Source organism: Hipposideros armiger, unplaced genomic scaffold (assembly GCF_001890085.2).
Source record: "Hipposideros armiger isolate ML-2016 unplaced genomic scaffold, ASM189008v1 scaffold_266, whole genome shotgun sequence".
Taxonomy (NCBI): Eukaryota; Metazoa; Chordata; class Mammalia; order Chiroptera; family Hipposideridae; genus Hipposideros; species Hipposideros armiger.
The window spans coordinates 2084807-2107081 of NW_017731616.1; the positions used below are offsets into that span (position 1 = coordinate 2084807).

Consider the following 22275-nt stretch of genomic DNA (forward strand, 5'->3'; position numbering starts at 1 on the left):
ACAGCAACTTGTCTGTTCCCCTTCCCCCAAATTCCCCAGCACTGTTCCCATCCCCCCAATACCCCAATAAAAATCTTTAAAAAAAAAAAAAAGTAAATTATGCAGGGAAAAAAAAAAAGAACCCACCTAAGTGCTCATCACTGGTTAAATAAAGTGCTGTGTGACCCATCCATGTAAAGGAATACCATGAAACCACTAAAACAACCCAAGAGGCCTAAAAAGGATCATGTAGATCTATATTTTTTGTTAGAAACAGATGTCTTCCACATATTGCAGAGAGATTAATTGCTTTGAAAATAGCAGTTTAATAAAAACTACATGTATAGACAGGACATGTATAAAATATGATAATTTAATATACTACAAAAATATAATATATTAGTCGATACATAGAGACATGTTCTAAAGTGTATTTGCTGAATGTCAACAGTGATCATTTGAGGAAGAGTTTTACTTACTTTTTTTACTTTTTACTGTTTCTGCTTGTTCAGTATTGTTATAAAAATAATGCCATGCACTTGCCATTTTCAGAATCAGGAAAACAAAGCACGGGCTTCTCGTGGACTTTGGCTCACTCTGTGTGGTTTCAGAAGAAAGCAGAGCACATCCACTTGAGAGGATGACCTTTGAGAAGTGGGTTTAGAATGAAAAAGTTAATGCTAGACACTGTCTTTTTCACAGCCGCCAAAGACCCACCAAAGAGCTTCTGTCGGGAGGGACGCGATATTGTTGCTTCTATACTTGTTACTACAATAGAAAGCACCTAATTCAAATGGAACAGACAAAGTGGTCGGATGGTTGTCCAGAACAGTATTCTGGCACATTGACTGGCCGTGTAGACCAAATCACCCCTTAATCAGACCCAGTGTGAAGTCAGTCATGATGATGAAAGGAAAAGGAAACGGTGGAGTTGCTCTTTGTGAGTTCACATGTGTTGCTTTCCATGTTCCTCATCAGATTTTTTGGCCCAGGGCTGGATCCCAATGATCTGCAGCTATTTCTAACATCCGGCTCTGCCTTTTCTAGTTCCCCGTCTCTTCTTCACTTCTAGGAGCCATCAGCAGGCAAGACAGGAATGTTGTCCAGCGAGGGCTGTGTCCTCACCTTTGCTGCTGGATGTTTTTATAGATTTCATACGTTACGTCTGACCCTGCCCTTGGGGCCCAGCCTCCTTGGGAGCTGGGCTCCTCGAATTTTATTCTTTCTTCTCGAATGAAAAAGTTTCATAGATTTCCATCAAATGCTTTTTAAAAATATTACAGTTTGGTAGTTCAGAAATCTGTCCCTGTGGGTGTTCACTTGGATTCTGAAAATGGAGCTGGGGTCTTGAAGTGGTTTCCGAATAAATAAATGAAACATGTGTTCAAAGTCTGCAACTCTTCCTTCTCCATAACCACATCCTAGATAACCTGGCAATGGTGAGTGTCATTTGTGTGAATAGATTCTCTAGTTTTAGTTTTCAAGGCCTTTTTTTTTTTTCATTTTAGCTGTCTGAATGATTAATGTGACTAGGAAAATACTGTTGACCCATTTAAATCATGTCAAACAACATCCATTGCTCATCTACATAATGAAATACACACTGAATGTTACATCTTAAGTTGGGAGCCGGTGAACTGCAAAACAATGTTTTACTCATGTTGCTTATGAAATAAAATGTAAGACATTAGGACTGATTGTAGCATTAAATATTAAACTATTCAAATGGTAATTGTCAGTGAAAATCACCTATAAACTGAAACAGCGAATAGCTTTCGTAGTTAATTAGAGGAAGTGGGGGTGGTTGCATGCAACAGTGTGAGTTTAAGAAAAGTCTTTATGTCAAAGCGTGTTTTAATATTATTTGACTATTATGGGATTTATCGTATATAGTTGAATTTTTCAATTGTTAATCAGTGGTTGTGAAAATAACAGTTTGCTGAAAATTTAGAAAAACTTGTTTGACATTTTTATCATGGTTTCATTAAATTGGTTCCTGAATGATTATAAAGAAAGTTAATTTATAGTTGAAACTATTTTGATCAATGATCAGATAACAAAGATAAGCTTTGACTGCTTTTGAAATATTTAAATTTTGTAAAGACATCATTTACACAGTGTTTAAATAAATGCAAAATTTTAAGGCACTGAATTTAGGTTATCGGGTTTCCATGGTTACACCTTTTCAAGTTATTTTGTGTACTGTGTAAGTAGGTCTGTGAGTCACTGATAATTATTTGTTTTTTTGTTTGTTCTGTTGGTAATTCTGTGTTTAGCTGAATTTAATATAGTTCACACGGCTTGCTTTGGTTTATGTATATTTTAGTGTTTGTTATTGACAGTGATTGAGCATTTCTTATGGAGTGCTTGTCTTTTTTGTCATAAATGATGTATGTTGGTAGTGCTTGAAATGTAAATAAGTTCTTCCTGTATCACTGTTTAATAAACAGGAGTTTTTATGCAAAAAAGACTTCTTGGTACCTTTAAACAATAAGGGTTGGTGAGCACTAGAATATTTCTATTAAATAGTTGCACACCAAGACAAATATGTTTAAATTCTTACAAACTTTAAGTCACTGAGGTTACCAAGGACAACAAAACAATTTATGGATAAGCACAACACTGACTAAACACTATTTAGTAACATAATAAAAATAGCAGCATTCTGATCTAACTTAAAATTGTTTGTGAGAGTGAGCGTTTTAGGAAATGTCTTCACTGCCAAGTGGAACCTTTCTATAACATGATTTCTCTCATCACACCCTTTGCACAAATATAAAAACTATTCTATATACTAATGTGTTTGGAAGGATATGATTCTTGAGAAAAGCTGGGATCTGACGCCTTTGCGTGGAAGAAGAGATTTTCCTGAGACTTCACAATCAGCATCCTAGGAAGGCCCCACCAAGGGCACTCAGAAAAGTGTCAGTTAAGCTGTGCATAATTCTTCCTCCCTAGTTAAAGCCTTCTCTCTACACTACAGTCGTGAGATGCTGTCTAGTTTGTAAAGTATTTATACATCTGAAGTCTCATTTAACAGTTCAGATGGTCCTGTGATGAAGGCAGGAGAGGCCCAGTGCTTGGGATAGTGTGATTTCTAAGTAGCAGCTCTGGGACCCAGTGTAGGATCTCATGAATACTTTGTGAAGTATTTACTTCGTGAATTATCCAAAGCACAATTTGAAATTCAGGCTGGTTTCCACCTACTGATTAGTCCATTTTAGAGGTGACCTTCTCCCACAATCAGGCAACCAGTGATCATAATTACCATTTATCAAGTGCTTAACCTTGTGCTACTTTCCATACCGCGTGTCATACAGTTATCATAGCAATCCTGTGAGGAAGGTGTTCCTGTTAGCAGATGAGGAAACTAAGTCTTAGAGAGCATAACTAACTTGGCCAAGTAAACCAACTAGTGCTCAGAGAAGGAAAGCCAATTTAAACTGGAATGCAAGTAAATATAATTACATAGGCACATTTTTTTGGAGGAAAATCCAATGGTGCATTCACAAACAAAATATAAAGTGTTTTAAATTCCACACTACTTCCTTTTACCTCCAAATTAGCTATGTTTTATTTAGGCATGTGGAGTTTGTTTTGTTGTTGTTGTTGTTTTATTGTTGTTTGTAACACCCTGGGGTAGAAGTATAGTTCAAAAAATGTTCAATACACCTCACATTAGATAATAAACATGTTTCCAAATATTGTACACATCAAATATTTCAGTATCGTGGTTATGTTAAAGACTGTAATCTAAAAATGAGATGATAAATTTGTCATTCCACCAAGTGTAAGTTATCTCTGTCAACTGAAGTTTTCAAGTAATAGTGTGTTTTCAGATATGAGAGGCAGCCTGCCTTATAAAGAGTACATGTTTTGTTAATAATGGTGGTGGCTTTAATTTTTAATCTTTAGTATAAAACTAATGGTTTTATAGTTGAGCATCCATATATCTGAAAAAAAAAAGGCAAGGGGTGGTTTATAAACAGGCTTTTATGGTACTCTTCTTTTAAGCCTGGGCCATTGTAATACATAGCACTGTTTGCATTAATGCATTTAAAGCTTTGGAGTGATTATTTAGTCACATGGTTAACTAAGTCTGCACAGTTGATTTGAATATAAAATTATTTGTGGCAACATAAACTACATCAGTCCAAAAAGCTACCTTCAGGTCATTTGGAATTTTTTGCTTTTACTAAAGAAGCTACGGTGTATTTTCTCTTTATTTTTCTTGTAAAAATAACTGTTTGATGCATGATCTCGGCTTCTATTGTCTTTAATCTATGTAATCTCAACTGTAGAAGCTTGGAAATATATAGTTTTCCAAGAGCTTTAGCTTTCTCATTTTAGATTGTGATTATTGATCTACCTTGCCTACCTACCACTCCTATTGTCTAGTTACAGGGCGAAGACAAAACTCCCACAGTTGTCAACATAACCACTATAGGATTTATATTCAAGTATTTTCATTTTATTTCATGCCTTCACTTGGAGTTGAACAGTGAAAACATTCTCAAGAAAATATTAAGATGTAGATTTTTTTTTATTTGCATTGATACTGCAGTTTGGTCAAAGCTCTGAGCTGTTTTATACCAATTGTTTGCATAAATAACTTTAAATGGCTCCTAAAAAGAAAGGGAAAAAAAAGAAAAAGAAATACATCCGACAGTATAACTAGAGCATGTTGCATATAGTAGATTTCAGTTGACACTATTGTAACATGAAGACTAAAATTACACTCTTTTCAAATGCTTTAAAACAATTGAAAAATATGCATATTAAGCTGTTACTTAGATCATAAACTATAAGTCCTAACATCTATTACTGGATATTTTTATCCAAATTACTAATATTTTGAGTAGTATTTTACATGAAAGTAGTATTTATGAATAGTCTTTTTTTTTTAATTAAGGAAGGATTTTCTTACTATATCAAATTTTTTAAACTTAAATTTTTATATACTGTCTCTAAAATTGAACACTCCATGTGTGATTTCTATGAAATTGCTCTTTCTGATTTTTGCATGCTTGAATATAAAATGTTTCTATTTTCCTCTTCTTTAACCAGAGTGTGTGAGGTAACAGATTTTTTTTTTTTTTGAGAGACTTGGGGAAGTTGAAGTTTGCCAGATGTTCTGTGCTAACCTAGAAGTGTGCATTCTCTGGATATCAGGACTGAAATTCTTTTTTGTTACTTTGATGAAACAACGTTTGCTTTTGGTTTATTTTGGTGTTGTACTTCTCCTCGGATAGAGCTTGTCTTTTATTTTGTATTTAAATGATATCACGGCATCCAGAAAATCTGGCAAAGAAAATGATATTTTGATGACATTTTTCACAGGGCTCAACTAGAATGAATTATTACATTTTAACCACAGCCCTAATAAACAGCTCCTTTATTTCGCCTAGGAGAATACAATATTTCTTTGTCCAAGAAGTCGCCTGAGAATATGTATTGTTGAAGTGCTAAAAAGCTGCTTTTCTCTAAACTTTCACTGAAAGACAATGGGATTTTCTAAGCATATACTATTTCAGTGTGACTCAATCTTTTATGATTATAAAGATGAAGTTAGATTACAATTTTGAAGTAAACATTTTTTTATCTTAAACGGAGAGATTTCCTACAATAGCCATATTTCCTTTTACGAAATAATCATTTCAAAGTAACTTCCACTTCACCAAATGCTCTGCTTTTAGTTTTAGACTTTGAGTTCTTACTGTAATCATTAACGCCCCTCCTTGGAGCTGTGGTTGGGCCAGCCTAAAGGAATTTTCTTCTAGGCCCACAAACGAGTCTACTTTATTAAGTAGATATGTTTATTACCTGTGTTTCTAGAGTAGGTTGAGGTGTTTTTGTCCCCCAAGAAGAGGGGACTGCTTTATGTTTAAATCATAGATCCCTGGGTCCTGGTGGTGTGCATTAATGAACCATCATATACTACTATTCAATTAGCTTTTGTAAAGAAGCAAAATTATTTTCCTAAACCCTTTCTGAAGTTGTTATTGATGTTATACTCTTATCAGTTGCTACTGATACATTTTTTAAAAGGAGGGGGGATGCAGCATGGAGCCAACTTCCTGAGGGAGCCTTGGGGAAGGTCATGTTTTGCCATGACCTGGGCATCATTCTTGAATGTTGTTATTATTGGAAGAGAGGGCCCTCAGGCCACCGCCTTTCCTCTCCCCAGAAGTACTCTAACTATGGCTGACTTTCCAGCTCATCTTCTGTAGAACCAGCACTCCCAGGCTGTGCAGTGGAGCTCCATGATGAGTTCTGACATCCACGGGCTAGTTAATATCTGTGGTGACGACTACTATCTCACCTTCATTTGACTACTTAGTTTTATTATTAGTAGTGGCCCAATCCTATTTTAATATGAGAATGATGAAGTCTCGTAGATATTGCAAAGTTAGAGCTTTAAGCATTTAGGACAATCTTTTTATGTTTCAACATAAAAATGACTTGTGGTTTGTGTGTGTGTGTGTGTGTGTGTGTGTGTGTCACTAAAAATATTTTACAAAATTTTTTTTTATGTCTGTGTAATCTTTGTTACTGTTTGAGCAGTGTTCGCTGTAAATAATTTCAAGGATAACACTGTTGGATGTGAAGTAGAATCTTTATTTCAGACAGATATTTATGCCATTATACTTTAGACTCTCAGCTATGGGCTTTATTTGGAGCACTAAAGAAAATGATCTGTTTTCTAACACCTGCATAACCACTGGGCCTGCATTCCCTTTATAAATGTTGTTTAATCAACACTGTAGCTTTATCATTCAGAGGCTGTTGCCAAATACTGTTAATTAGGGAACAAAAATGGTTTTTTTTACAGGTTTGTGAAACAGATCCACTCGTCTCCTTGTAATGGCATCTTAGCTTGAAATCCAGGAAGGAATGGTGTATGGTGTCCGTATCCATGATTTCCTGAATTGGAGAAAAAGTGTGGAAAGCATCTGGGGGAAAGGAGGCTCTTTACCAGCTTGTTTCCTGTAAGCTCAATTGGAAGACCTTGTCTGTGCAAATAGATTTCAAAATAGAGCCTGCCCTTTGACTGTCTCCATAATTACATGGCTTGCTCTGTATTTTATTTGGCAGCCAGAGCAGTTAACCCCTGGAAGGAAGGGGCTGATGGCATGGCCGGCTTGACTCCCCAGACATGTCCATGGGAATGAATAAACCACTGTTTGGAGAGGCCCGTAGTTAAAAACACACCAGCACAGTCTTCCAACTGAATTGAAACTTGTAAAAAACAAGTTTAATAATGTGTATTGTGATTGGTTTAAAAACTTACTTTGTCCTTATTGTGTAGATTGTAGAGAAATATTAATTGTTTAAAAAAAAATTGGAGTTGGGGGAGTTCCTTGTGGCTTTGATGTAATCAACATCTGTCAACAGAATGAATTTGCTTTTGTTTAGTTTCAAGGGCCCTTGTCCTTTAGCTTTGCCCAATCAGTATCTGCTTCAGCCCGGGGCATTCCCCTAGCTGTGTGTGTGTGTGTGTGTGTGTGTGTGTGTGTGTGTGTGTGTTTTCCTTCAACAAAAGCACAGGCTATTTTGTGAAATGTGAGCTTCTCTTCTGCTTTATACTCTCAATGAAATGGAAGGAACCTCCACTCTTTCTCATTTACTTCTGAAACATGTCTCTTAGTACTAGATTATAAAAACCAATGAGAGTTCTATCGAGTGATGCAGACTATTTCATTTTCCTTTGCAACATTTGTGCAAGTTATCCAACCTATCAAGCAGACAGTGTTTTAGTCAAGAAACATGAGGCATGGGTGCATTTGCGCTGTTCTCTTTTGGACTTGAAGGACACGGTGCTGTGAGAGCCTGAGCTCCTACTCTGGGTAATTGGCTAGAGTTCATGAAGTATGATCTTTCTGTGGTTCTAAATCAGCACCTTGAAAATGTTTTTCTATGGAACAGTCCCTTCATAGCCAACAGTAGGAAGCAATATTTCTAAACAGTTAAAAAGATCTCAGTGTGCTGTCACAAAGTAAGTTGCTTTTTTTTAAGTTAAGGTATTATTTAAGCAAATCATGTGGTTTAAAATTTAAATTATCAATGAATGTAAGAGCCGTTTTTGAAAATGAATTAGCAAAACATTGTTGTTCTCTCTCTTAGTAATCATAAATCATTTAAATCTGGCAGGCATCCCTCCCTTCATCCAAAATAATTGCCTCCATTTGTAAAATCAATTAGATGTTGATATGCTATAAATAATAGTTTTGTTACTAGACTTTGGCATTTGTTGATTATTATGAAAAAATATATTCAGTAAGACATTTTACAGGGTGTCTTTCAAATTATGTATTATCTCTGGTTGACATTGTTGGTAAATGTAAAATCGTATCGGCTACTTTATTGTGTTTTTTCTACCCAGATATTCGAGACCTCTGAAATGTAACATAACTGAGGATTGATGGCACGCTGCAGGGTGAAAGCGCTGCCCTGGAAACTTCCCATGAAAAATGAAAAATAGAGGTGTTGGTAGCCCACACTTGAGTACAAATACTTTGTTCAGTGTTATGACTGCTTAAAATAAGATTTTAAATGTCTCTTTGAAAGTTCATTCAGAGTTCTCCCTTAAAAATACTTGTTGACCAAAAATAAAAAAAGAAAGAAAGACACAACTTGCATTTTCAAGGGTAAAATCGGCTTAATTAAGGGTCATGGTAGAGGTGCACATAAAAACCCAGGGCTTAGTGGGTGAAATGGAAGCGTTTCATTATGCAGTATACAATGCATGAGCAGATAACAATTAAAATGAACCCTGAGTAAGAGGCCAGGCAATATAGGGCATGTTGATGCAGCAACATAATGCATTCCTCCCTCCCTCAGACTTGAGTTCCGGAATCCCACCTTTCAGACCTCATCTGTAAAGGGAAATAGGATGCAGCTTTTAGAAATTGATGTAATTACCAAATTTGAAAATATTTAAAACCATAACCTAGATTTTATCGCAAATACAAATTTTAAAGAGGAAAAATATGCTGCCGAATTCAGAGGACACAGAGCAATTTCAAAAGACATTCAGGCCGCATAGTGTGCTCCTCTGTAGAGTGAAAGAAGCAGTTGCCTATAATTTTCAACATTCAGCTCAGACAAGGCGCTGATAGAATTTTTTGTGACACTGAAAATAATTCTTATTATTACCTTTGATAACAGTAAATATTCTAGGGTTCATAACAAATAACGTATAGATTTACTGCCTAAGGAAACCCTACGGAGTTTCTGTTACGTAATCGACAGTAACAACACTCCCTCTGATCATGTCTTTTAAGATCAAATTAGTCCAGAGCAGCTCCTTGCAGGATCTGGGGCTATCTTACTCTGCTGAGGTTTCTGACGGTTTCCTACTGCTGTCTCCTCAACTTGCCCCTTGCGGTAACTAGTACGCACCTAAACCTTGTTTCCCGAAAATAGCTGTAACAAAAGAGTGTGCTGGGGATTCGGAGTGAATGATGCTGCCCAGAAGACAGAGACCAGCCCTGTAGCGGATGGAAACCGGACTGGGTCCCTGCCTCTGATGATGGACATACGTCGTGCATCAAATTAGCTATAACGTTGAAGGTAGCAAGTGGGAAATTAGATGTAGTTATCAGAAAGTATCGGCAATGATTTCATTTATTTATTTTTTAAATTGAGATATAATTGATATATAACATTGTATTGGTTTTAGGTGTACAAAGCCATGCTTTTATGAAGAAAGGAAATGTATAGAAAATGCAACAAACCTTTTCTAGAATGATCTGTAGCAGATACTGTAGTTTGGTTATCCTGCGACCTTGAATATCATTGGGATTGGGGGTTTTAATTTTACTTACTCTGTGTTTATAAAATTTGTTGATTATTATTTATTAATTACAATGTGATGGACAAAGTTGAGGATCCTACCCACCTTGCCTTTTTTTTGGCCATGTTAATGATCTTCAAAAGGCATGTATTGTCTTAAGCCCATTTCTTCATTTCACCTGTGAAAACACTAGATTTTTTTTTTTCTGGTTTGTAATGAACAGTTAGTGAAATAAACACAGTATGGCACCTTATTGTCCTGTTACCTTGTAACAACATTTATAGGGTATCTTTTATCAAATTGAAAGAAAAGATTTTGCTTAAAATAAAAGTTTCTTATGAAAGTGGAATTGCTGAGCACACTGCTGAACCATAAATGTCAACAGATTGGATATGTTCAGGCTGTGTTCCCGATGTTTAAATCATGAGTGGGTGTGCGTGCATCTTTTCGGCAGCGAACCCATCATTTGGCAGGATGGATACATTGGCAACACTGTTCATCGTAGACGTGAATGTCTCAAAAGCCTCATCCAGATATCCTAGTAGACGCCCGATGACTTCATGCTTCAAGCTTAAGTACATAGAAAAGATTCCCCCTATAATGATCGTGTACTTGAACTTGATAATACTGATGAAGATGATCTCTCTTTTGTGTTATCAGCCACATTGAAAAAAATTTTCCTGAGTCCTAAAATTGATCGGAGTCTGCATCATCTCATTACCTGGGATGCGGCATGGCAGTCAAATGCTGCTGAATGATGCGTTTTCATCACACACATCGCCATCTGATATAATCTAATGGATTGGTTTGCTTCTTGTCTGTGTCCCACCACAGAATCTAAGCTCCATGAGAGCAAGAACTTGGTCAACTTGCTCACCCTTCGGCCAGAGCGTGGCATATAGGAGGAGCTCAGTCAGTAGTTGTTGAATAAAAGAATAAATAAATGTAGAGGCCCACAGGAAAATATGTTGAAGAGTTGAGAAGGGAAAGGAAAAGAAATTAATAGTCACAGAGCACCTGGTTTTTGAAGATGGTTTACATACCTATGTTATCTCAGCCAGTGCTCACAGCAGCCTAGCGGAGAGGAGGCACTGCTGTTCCAGGCAGGGATGAAAAAAGCAGGGTTCCCAAGTTTTGGTGACTCAGACCTGTCTCACTTCAAAGCTCATACTATTTTCACTGCCATGACGCCTCCCAGTTAGATCAGTTCTAAGAGTTTGCATGAAAAGTACCTTCATTCTAAATGACATATTTTTTTCATGATAAAAAAACCCCACTTTTCTCAAAACCCTGAAAAAACCCATTCTAAAGCAAAGCATGCTAGCTCCTACAGCCCTGCACATGGCTGAGAGGCATCTGGGAGTGGCAGACACAGCTCTGGATTTGGATTCAGAGGACTTGAGGCAGGGCGAGCCATTGATCTATCACCAGCGGTGTGAGCTTTAGTTCTTAATCCATAAGATAGTGACGTCAACAGCTGCCTGCCTACCTGACAGACTGAGTGGGTAAGAGATAATGTAGAGCACCTAGCACTCTGTGGCCATTAAATGTTAACCACTGTTACTGTTACTATTTCTATTAGTGTTGTCATTATTAGTAGTAATCATAATACATACTTTCTTCACAAGGGAACCACTTGTGAGCATGTCTTTGGTCCCACCTACAGATGCAGTTAGGAGCCCAGGATCATAGTTTGGTTTCCCTGGGACCCAGGTCTTCCATTCCACATCCACAGACGGCCCAACCAGCTTCTCACGGAACCATGTTTGGTCAGCGTCAGCAAAGAGAGCTTGTCTTGAGAGAGTGGATGGATTTTAGGTCAACCCATAACCACACTGGAAAAATAATAGTAATCATTTTTAATAGTTTTATTATGCCTTCCTGGCTGTTTTCATGTGTGTTCACTCTTTCTTTTTTTTTATGCGTGTGAGAGAAGTAATATACTTTGTGGGAGCAACTCAACCTGCTTTCCCTCAGCTTTGGCACTTCCTGCATGACTCTGGGGAAGTTTCTTGTGTGTACCTTGCTACCTTCAGTTGTGGAATGAAGTAATAACAGTTCACAACTCATAGGTGCTCGTGAAGATTAACGAGCTAACGTGTAAAGTGCCTAGTACAGTGGTTGACAGATTAAGTGCTCAGTATTAGAGCACTTAATACTGAGCTATAGCAGAGCCCATGTTTTCTTTCTTATTTTCCTTTTAATTGTTCTTGAAGGAAGTAGATCATTTACTGGGAAACTACTAAATACAAGGCGCTTTCACATACCGTATTCCAATTAATTCTCACCTAAGACTCAAAAGAGGAAACTTGCCAGGGCCACACAGCTACCACGTGGTGGAGCTGAGATGGAAGTCCAGACTTCTCTTATCTAATCATCCGCTTTTCCTAGGATATTATTCTGACCCTCATACTCATATACCACTTGACAATCCTAAGGCTAGTGATGTTCTTTAGGGAAATATTGCACTTTACAAACTTTAGAGAATATGCACCTGCCTCAAGCTACTTAAAAAAAAAGTGATTTGGAACCATTTAAAAGTTTGAGTCAACAATATTAAACTGAACTTTATGGAAGAACATAACTGAGCGGAACTATGACACTGAATCACTGACCATTGTGGTTTGTTTGCATCAGTAGCTTTCTCCCATTCACTCAGAGAGCTTGAGTTTTGGGACCAATGCTCACCTGCAATTCGTGTTTCCTTTATGCTTCACAGGTGAAAGGTTACTCTAGGCGAGTAATTCTCAAACCCTGAGGGCTTGTTAAAGTGCAGATTCCTGGACTCATCCCAGAGTTTCTGAATCAGTAGGTTAAGGAGGAGCCCAAGAATTTGCATCTTTTTCCCATATGATGCTAAAGCTGCTGGTCTGGGTACCACATCTTAGGAACCAGTACCCTAGGTCAGGAGTCCGGCAAACTTCTGTAAAGGGACAGATCTGCCGCAACTACTCAACTCCTTTACTGTAGTTCAAAAGCAGCCATAAACAATTGTAAGTAAATGAGGGTAACTATGTTCCAATAAGTCTTCACTTAGGAGCACTGAAATTTGAATTTCATATCATTTCACATGTTACAAAATATTATTTAAAAAAAAATTTTTTGCCAAGCATTTATAAACATAAAAATCATTTTTAGGTCAGGGGCTGTATAAAACCAGGCCAGATTTAGCATTTGGACTGTAGTTTACTGACCCCTGACGTGCATCAGGGGTGACATGTTGGGGATTTTTTTAAACTATTGTTTTAATTTTAAAAGTAATGCAATTGAATGGTTTTTTTAAAAAAAATCTAACAGTATGGAAGAAAATAAAGTGACTCAGAAAGCCTTCGTCCCCACCCCCAGTTCCAATCACATGCTCCAGAAATAACCATTATTGAAGAATATCAATTTTCAGAAATGTTATAGGCATATACGCTTATATAAATTTATAAGCTCTTTTTACATTAGTGGGCTTTTTATACACATTGTTCAGCATTTGCTATTTTTCTAACAATGTACTGCCTCTTTCCTTATTAATACTTAGAGATGATTTAGTTTATTCTCTTTAATAGCTCCATAGTTTTCTGTTGTGTAGATATAGCATAAGATATTTAACCAGTCCCCTACTGATGGACACCTGGGTTATTTCCCATATTTTTCTACCACAAACAATACCGCAGTAGGGTTCATCTTCATATATCCATCATTGCATAATATCTGCAAGGTAAAGTCCTAGGAGATGAATTGCTGAGTCAAAGGATATGTGCATTTAAATTTTTGATAGAGGGCGGCCGGTTAGCTCAGGTGGTTAGAGCGCAGGCTCAAAACACCGAGGTTGCTGGTTCAATCCCCACATGGGCCACTGAGCTGCGCCCTCCACAACTAGATTGAAGACAACTACTTGACTTGGAGCTGATGGGTCCTGGAAAAACACACTGTTTCCCAGTAAAATTTCTTTTAAAAATAAATAAATAAATAAAATGTTGATAGATTTTTCTAAATTCCCATTGTGGGTATTTTAGGACCCTGTGTTTATTTTCTTTCAGGGTTACACCGTACATTTTTGCTATCTAATTTTTATCTGCCTTGAGCATTCATCACAGTGAATTTCAGTATGATGCCTAGCTGCATGTGAACTTAACACAGAGTAATAATCTGGTCGAGGGCAAAAAGTGCAGCTGGCAATTTGTCCATGATCCTTCAGGGCTTTAAAGAATGAAAAGCCACCCAAACAGTGCCCTAAATCTAGGGTCATCCAGGACATTTCTGCATAAGCTACCCCAGCAGAAATTGTTCATTTTACAGACCTGGTGCTCAGCAGATGTTTTTATATATTTGTTGCCCATTAGCGTTTTCCATTGTCAAACATTTATGTAAACATAGTATTAGCTAATAAATATGCTGTGCTACTATTGTGCTAGAACTCAGAATACTACTGCTTTCCTTTCTATTTGGGGTTTTTCCTTTTTGAGCCAATAAAGGATCAGAATAAGGATTTAATAGACAACAATGCAACATCTTAAACTGTAGCATTATGTTAGATTTTTTTTTACTTAAAATATGTCCCTTTTTGCTCCTAGGTTGTTGTAGAATTTTCTTTTCACCACTCAATCATATCTACTTCCACAAGCAGACAAGCAGTCAACAAAGAAGAAATTTCTTTTTCCGGAGACAAAGAGATATTTCACACAGTATAGTTTTGCCGGCTGCAGTTTCTTCAGCTCACCCAGTTCCTAAGGTACTGTGTTGCCTATTATCTGCTGCTTTTTCCAGCCAAGATAAAGATAAAGGTTCACTGCAGAAGTGGTCACATTTTTTTGCACCTTTGATTTCTAAGCCATTTGAATCATAATTTTTAAACTTGTGATTTAAAATGGTGATTTGAGAAGTTTTTATACTACAGATCTATAACATTAATTTCTTAAAGAGCGGAGTTTACAACTGCTTAGCTTATTTAGAATTAAATTTTCTATCATGAAATTTTCTATAGTAAATTTCTAACATGAAGATAAAACTACATGTGTGTAGTTTTTTTTACCTTTTTAGAGAAAAAATTGACTATTAAATTGAGATCATTTAAGAGAGATTGCTTGAAACTAATACCCTAGGTGTTTTTTCCCTGAAGCCTGCTCTTATACTTTCCAGTTATTAATGCTGCTGTCTTTGAATCTCCTTTAGACTAAATTAAAGAAAACATCTTTCTCTAGAGATTATAATTCTGTGGAAAGACAGTCTTTTTTTTTAAAAGGTAATATGAAGGAGGCGTGCGGGTCAGTTAGGAAGAACGAGAATAGCTGAAAGAAGGATAGATTTGTCACAAAAATCACCTGCTCTCCCTTTTTATGTTTTGGGCTTTTTTTACAGTAAGTATATTATGAGTGGCCAAAGGTGAGTGGCCCATTTTTGTGGCAAGGGCTGACAAGACAGGCCACCAGAGCCCAGAGTTTGTTCCTGGTATTTCCTTAGTTAGAAAAGAAAAAGAACTCTCTGGAGAGGTGAATGTATTGTTTCAGAGTTTCAGTGTTAACCCAACAGCCCGTCTGCCTGTGGTTGTAACCTGGCCAGGTCACAGAGCAGAATGGATGGAGATAAGAGCACAGAGTCTGTGGGGGAAACTGGGAGCTTTGGTGGGCACTGGTGGGAGAGCTGGAGGAGAGAGATGCTCATTCAGAGCTCAGCTGTGGCAGCCCAAGCTGTGGTGTTGCCTGTATCAGAAAGGCCCATCTGCACATGAGAGTAAGCGAAGGTCCTTAAATCCTGTGTGATGCATGTCACAAAGAGCAGAGCCCTAACCGTACGTAGCCCTTCCAGAGTTGCTGTGATGTCAGCAACTGTCCCCCACTGCTGTGTAGCCTTACTGGGTACTGTTCAACAATGCTTATGTAGCAGTTTCCATAAATAGTTTGTAAAGAGCTTTGCAAAACCTTGAGAAGCTCTGTGTGTAAGATAGTGCTGATTTTCTGAATACTGCCCAGGGATTTAAGTAGGTGATAGACAATGTTCTACAAGGGTGATCCTGAGTTGAATGTTTTGAGTTTGGGGAGGATATTTTGTTCGTTTTTGACAAATGATGGACATGTTCTTGGAATTTTTTATGTACTTAAAAAAAAGAAAGAGAAAGAAAAGAAAGCTGTTTTGTTTTGTCTCCAGTCCCATCTTAGTTTGGGTACACTTACAAAGTGTAAGAAAAGAGTGTACGTAATAGGCTTCAGTGGCCTTGACAGTCAGCCTTTTACATATATTCATTCAGAGAGGGTGTTGTGAGCTATCCTTTGCATAAATTTTATCTTTGTGTTAAGAAGATGAAAGTGCTCTTAATTAGCCATTTGACAATTTGGAAGCTTGGTGCTATTTTTCATCAATGACAATATGCTTCTAACCGGGTTGGGAGAGGGAAGAAAAGAAAACTGCTGTTTGTTTTGACCAGAAGTCTACTTCAGTCCAGTTTGGCTCAAAGCACAGTAAGGTTAACAGATCATCCAGAGGCAGCACTCACAGGCAATGTTAAGTTCAAAAGGGCAGGGGAAGGAACCGGGGGCAGCCTGGAGGGTCTGTTGTGCTGGTTTCGGAGGTCGGTGCTCCGGCAGGAAGGGCAGAGCTCCATGAAGCAGGAGACTGTGTCCGAAAAAATGATCCCATTGTCGTGCGCTGGGTTCTGATCTTCGTTTTCAATCCTTTTTCCTCAAGCACATAAAGAAGCCAGACTATGTGACGACAGGCATTGTGCCCGACTGGGGAGACAGCATAGAAGTTAAGAATGAAGATCAGATTCAAGGGCTGCGTCAGGCTTGTCAGCTGGCTCGTCATGTCCTCCTCCTGGCTGGGAAGAGTTTAAAGGTGGTGTCTCACCAGGCCTCAGGACTTACATAAGGGCAACCAACCCTCCTCTTTTTCTGCTTTCTCTTTAACTCTTCTTTTGTACACATCTAATTTGTTAATAATTAAGTAAAGCCTTGGGGTGGGGGAAAGAGATTGAATTATGTTTATTCAAGAGATCATTGAAAAATCCAGATTCAATTTTAAATAGCAGAATTCTGGATGTACTTTGGGCTCAGTCAGCCTATACTAGTTGATCAATGGCAGCTGGCTTTGACTTTTGCCCCCTTCCTCCTGCCTATAGTTTCTGCTTTTATTCCCCATGTTATTTCTGTCAGCCTAAAGAGTTGCTCTGCCACAGCCTTTGTCTCCTATCTTCTTGAATTAGCTCCGCAAAGAAAGATCAGACCAGATACACAGAACTATAGGTACTAGAGAAATGTAATTATGTGCAACTATCTTACTACAAGGTTTAGTTCTTTCAAAATAATTTGGAACACTCTGCTATGAAAATATAGGCCTGTAGTTTCCAAAAGGTGAGCAGAATTTAGGAAGTGAGACCCAATAATGAAATCACTTAAGGTATCATCTGTGTCATAAACTTGTTATAGCAACATAACTAAATATAAAATAACACAAAGAAAATGATTGAAGAAATAGTTCATTTTTAATAAAAAATTTTGTTTTAGAATTTAGTTCATGATTTATGAGTTTATGGAGATAGTCTTCATGTGCTCACAAAACTTGATTATAGTTTTATTTTAGTTTGGGAGCAATTACATACCTTCTAGTAAGAGAAAAATATTTTTTAAAAAACACAGTGACTTATTTAGGCATGAAAGAAATCAAGAGTAGTGAAAACCAAATCTGTAAAAAAATGTATTGGGTTCTGTTTTTTAAATGATGACCCATAATCTCCATGCCATTGCTGCAAAACCATGTAATGTTTTGTTGGGATAAAAAGGTGTGGATTGATGTACTTTTCAAGCTTTGTTATCTAAACTGAAGGACCTTTTGATTATTTATGTGTGTGCTTCCTTTAGCCCAGGGTACTAACCATTGAGGAAGAGGAAGAAACTACCCAAGAACATATTTTTGAAATCTTCAGGCTAAAAAGGAGTCATATCATTTAAATGACTCACAAATGATCTAAAGGATCTTAAAGTTTAAAATATCCATTTCCTAATAGTCCATAACACTATTATAAACTTAAATGACTGTCAAAAAGGCACAATTTAGGATTTTGATGTTCATCATAGTTAATTAACATTTTTGTCCCACAAGTGTTTCACAGTAAATTTATACAGTCTCACCTGAAAGTGCTGTAGCTAAAGACGTAGTCACTAGATACAGGAAATGTCTTCAACTGTCGCTGCACAATTTCTTTACTTAATATTTTAGGTTGACATGACAACTGAAGAGATAGATGCTCTTGTTCATCAGGAAATCATCCGTCACGATGCCTATCCCTCACCTCTAGGCTATGGAGGTTTTCCAAAATCTGTTTGTACCTCTGTAAACAACGTACTATGTCATGGTATTCCTGACAGGTATTCATTGCTTAATAACATATTGTTCCTCTGGAAACTAAAACATGAAACTAAGATCTATAACATATGGTGAAAGACACTGCAGTTTAACTGAAACCCACCTGCAAATTTTTGAAGCTGATTATGGTAAAACAAAAAATTTGAGGTATTTTGCTTCTACATGGACATAACACCCCCATTTCATGTTTGTTAAAGCAGCATGTAATCCAAGAAAGTGGTTGTGCATTAAATATTTCTTTTACCTTCTTGGATTTTAATCATATAAATGGTAAAAGTCCAAATGTAGGTAAATATTGGCTATCAACTATTGTTTTGGCTCTTTACAAAATTAAGGTGACTAATAAGTACATTTTTAAAAAAGAGTAGCTTTTTAAACAATGGCAATATGTTCATACTATATATTTCTTGTAAAATTTGATGTGACTAACGTAAGTTAAAGATTAGATATAGTTATTCCACTTATTCTTCCTCTGCTCCACATTTTACTGCGACTCATTGGGCTTATGATGATAAATCATTAGGTATTTATTTTTATATTCCTTTTATTGAGGTCTGTCTATCACCCTTTTTTCCCCTGTTTATATTTCAGTCGACCTCTTCAGGATGGAGATATTATCAACATTGATGTCACGGTGAGTAAATCATATAAAAAATAAAATAGTCTTTGATCAACTTCAGCATTGCTGGTAGCGGCAGGAAGAAGAGCAGAATGAAAACGTGAACTGCACCGATGGAAGTGCTGTTTACTTCTAGACCCAGACGCAAGCAGCTGGTTTCCTTTTTTGTCTTTAACTCTGTGTTTATTCCAAGTAAACCCAGGCCTGACTTGAATTTAGGGTTGGAATCAGATGCACTGAGATCAATGTTGGCCTAAGTGAAATGTCAACCCAATCCTGCTATGTGTCATGTTTTTGAGAAGGTGTAATTGTTATTGATCCACTGTGTAGTTAATGCAGAGCACCACAGCACTGGGCAGCTGCCGAAGCTAGATGTGTATGAGATGAGCTAACGTGAAGAAAGCCAGCATTTTTCCTTCACTCTGCCAAGATTGATCTTCCTCTTCCTGCTGATTTTGAGTGGGGCCTGTCATTATCTCACTCTGTCATTAGGGGCTACATTGGCCTGTGTGTGTCAGTCTATTTGGACAGCAACTCTTTTGCTAGCAGTGTTCCTTAGATTTATGAAAATACCTGAAGATAGTAACGTCGTGTTCCATTTCTGGGATAGCAAGCGAGCCTTGAACGCGAAGCATACAGGCAGAGGGACTTTCTCTCTGAACCTAGGTTTTCACCAAATGGTTAACAGCCTTTCTTTTAAATAACAACCCCAAATAATTTAACATAGGAACTTCAGGTTGTACAAGTTCTAACCTTTCTGATACCCTCAGCCTTTGACTATTCTTAGACGTGGACAATTTGTGCTTTGTCAGTTCATATTACTAAAAAGTTTGGTAATGGTACCTTTGGAATATGTAGATTATAAATAAATCCTATACATCTGATGATGAATAAATAAATGTTAAATAAATAAATAAGTATGATTTAAACATCTGCTGAGAAATAGTTGAGATAGACAGCATTCAAGGAATACAGTTTCTATTAATGAGGAAATATTTTTAATAATAGTTATTTTGTATCCAGACCATGAAACTTAGGTACAAGTGGGAAGGAGGTGCAAATTGGCATCCATTAGTTGAGTTCAGTCAGGTTGTTAGTTGTTTAAATTGATTCAACCATTTTTCTTCGTATCAGTTTTATGAGGCTATAACCAAAGATTCTTTTGTTGCTGATACTCTTTCCTGTATCATTTTGTCCTACTTAAAATACTTGAACATTTGCTCCACACATATGCTGTTGGTATCTTTCTAACTCAGAATCATATAGAAGGAGGTATTTTATGAAGTGTACCTGAAATAAAGTATTTTTTATGACACACTTTTCTTTTGGGTTGTACCTGACTTGGGGGTTTTACATTTATTATCTCACCTAATCACCCCTAATAAAATATTGCTGCTTTGAGTGAAATCAAGCATACTCTTCCCTACTACTTCCCATGTATCAAAGAGAATATTCCATGCCTTTTCTAGTTTCCTGAAGACTTTTAACACACACACTTCCATTTTTAACATTCAAATGATTTCATAATTACAAAATACATAAAACAAAGTGAAATATTTTCAAGTGTCTAGAAGTGTAAAGGAGCCAAGGAAACATGTCAGTATCTTAAATTATATTCTTCTGAAATATTTTTTTAAGTAAAAAATTTCATTTTCAGATCCTATTTTTTATCAAAAAATTCTTGTTGCATTTTATAATTGTTTATGTTTAGTACATATCATAAGAAAACAGGCTTCTTTCCCCCTTGAAAGTTGAATGTTAAAAAATAGTGCGATGCCCATAGTAGTTGCTCAATAAATATTTGTTAAATAAATGAAATCCAAAACAAGAATAGTTTGTGGGTACAAACAGTAATTATAGATAACTGCCACAGACTTTCAAAAGTATTGTTATTGCCATATATATTGACTCTTTCAAGTTGTCATTTTGAAATCTAGCAAAAGTAATATGAAAAGGCAAATAAAGATTTTTCAAAATACATTTATATCTAAATTGCAGTTATACAAACATTCAGTTACAAAATTTTTTAATAATTACTCTTTTACTAGTAAATGTTATATACTTGTATATATAATTAAAACTTGTACTTTCTTGTGTTGCAAGTCGGAATAAATGTATAAAACACTATTCTATTGCAAGGTAATTAAGTTACTTTGACACAGTAAACACTGGATTAAAAGCCAATAGTTAATCCATCATATTAATCTAGATCTACCTCTATATTCTGCCACTAACCTTAGACAAGTTTCTTGTTTGCCTCGGTCTCCTGACTTATAAAACAAAGACATAATAAAGATCTTTCCTGCTTCCTTCACAGAGTGTAGGAGAGTATTTTTTTTAATGCAGAATAGTACACAGATTTAAGACATTAATTCAGTATTAAAATAGAAAGCTCCAAAAAATATCTTTTTATAACAGTTTCTGCATTCTACTTTATGAGAAAGAGAAATTTGAAAATAGGGCAAATTTATGCAAAATAACAAATTCCATGCTATATCAATAGATCAATATTCAACTCGTCTTCTCTGCCTTTTAAACTTATTATAGTGTTTGGTGATTGTTGATTTTGTATAATGAATCTGATATTATTCAAGATCCTACAGGGACTTCTGAATCATTGAAGACTAGAAATAATACATTTTTTGTAATTTTATTCTTAACGCTGTCTTGTTGTATTCTAATTTTTAGAAAATTGGCATATAGTGTTTTCTGTGTTTAACATTCTGCTATCTGGAACATTCAATTAAGATTTCACTTCCAGGCAAAATTTTTCATTCCTATGTTGAGCCACTTCAATTTTTGGAGCTAAATTCTCCTACTGTATGTTATAATACCAACATACCTATCTTACTTCCTTTTGTCATCATTATCTATCACTTCCAAGTATAGAACTGGTAAATAAAAGATCGAGTATCTTTATGACATTGGAGAAACTTTTCATTATGTTAAATACTTCTGGGTTCCCTAGACCTATTGTAATATTGGGTTGTCGGAAAAGTCATGACGTATTTTTTCTATGTTTTTTGTTGCAAAAATGCTTCATGACTTTTCTGACAACCCAATAATTATGGGTCTGTGTCTTTGGTCACTAATTTTTGCATATATAGTTTTGTCTTCTCAAAAATAAAGTGAGGAGAGGGGCCAGCCAAGTGGCTCAGTTGGTTAAGAGCTCGTTCAAGAGTGCGAGCTCTAAGCAATAGGGTGGCTGGTTCGATTCCCGGCCTGAGCTGAGCTGCCACTGAGCTGCCAACAGGTGGCAGGATGGCTCAGCTAAATAAAATAAATAAATAAAGTGAGGGATCAAAATGTTATTATAGCATTGCTAATCATAATGCTGACAGAGCCATACTAGACATTTATTTAAACATTTTGTAATATCATTGTATGGCTTCATTTTTTTAATTCCTGTACGGTTTTAGTACATCTATTATTTTTTGGTAGATAAACTCGAGTAATTCTGGAAGGGCGAAACACATGAATCTACTAAATACACAAGTGAATACAACATATACTTTAGGAAAGTAGATTTTTAAAC

At 36.4% G+C, this 22275-nt stretch overlaps 1 protein-coding gene across 5 annotated transcripts in view; it reads left to right on the forward strand.

Annotated features, from left to right (window-relative positions):
• The window catches only part of METAP1D (methionyl aminopeptidase type 1D, mitochondrial), a 71852-nt gene that overhangs the window by 39068 nt on the left and 10509 nt on the right, over positions 1-22275 (forward strand). For 3 of the 5 annotated variants that reach the window (XM_019656815.1, XM_019656819.1, XM_019656818.1), the window contains 4 exons: positions 14338-14495; positions 16445-16594; positions 17975-18123; positions 18713-18755. In XM_019656815.1, the coding sequence (XP_019512360.1) occupies positions 14338-14495; positions 16445-16594; positions 17975-18123; positions 18713-18755 (500 nt within the window). Of the gene's footprint in view, positions 1-8362; positions 8464-14337; positions 14496-16444; positions 16595-17974; positions 18124-18712; positions 18756-22275 lie in introns of all 5 variants that reach the window. The other 2 variants (XM_019656817.1, XM_019656820.1) reach the window with 2 other exon arrangements.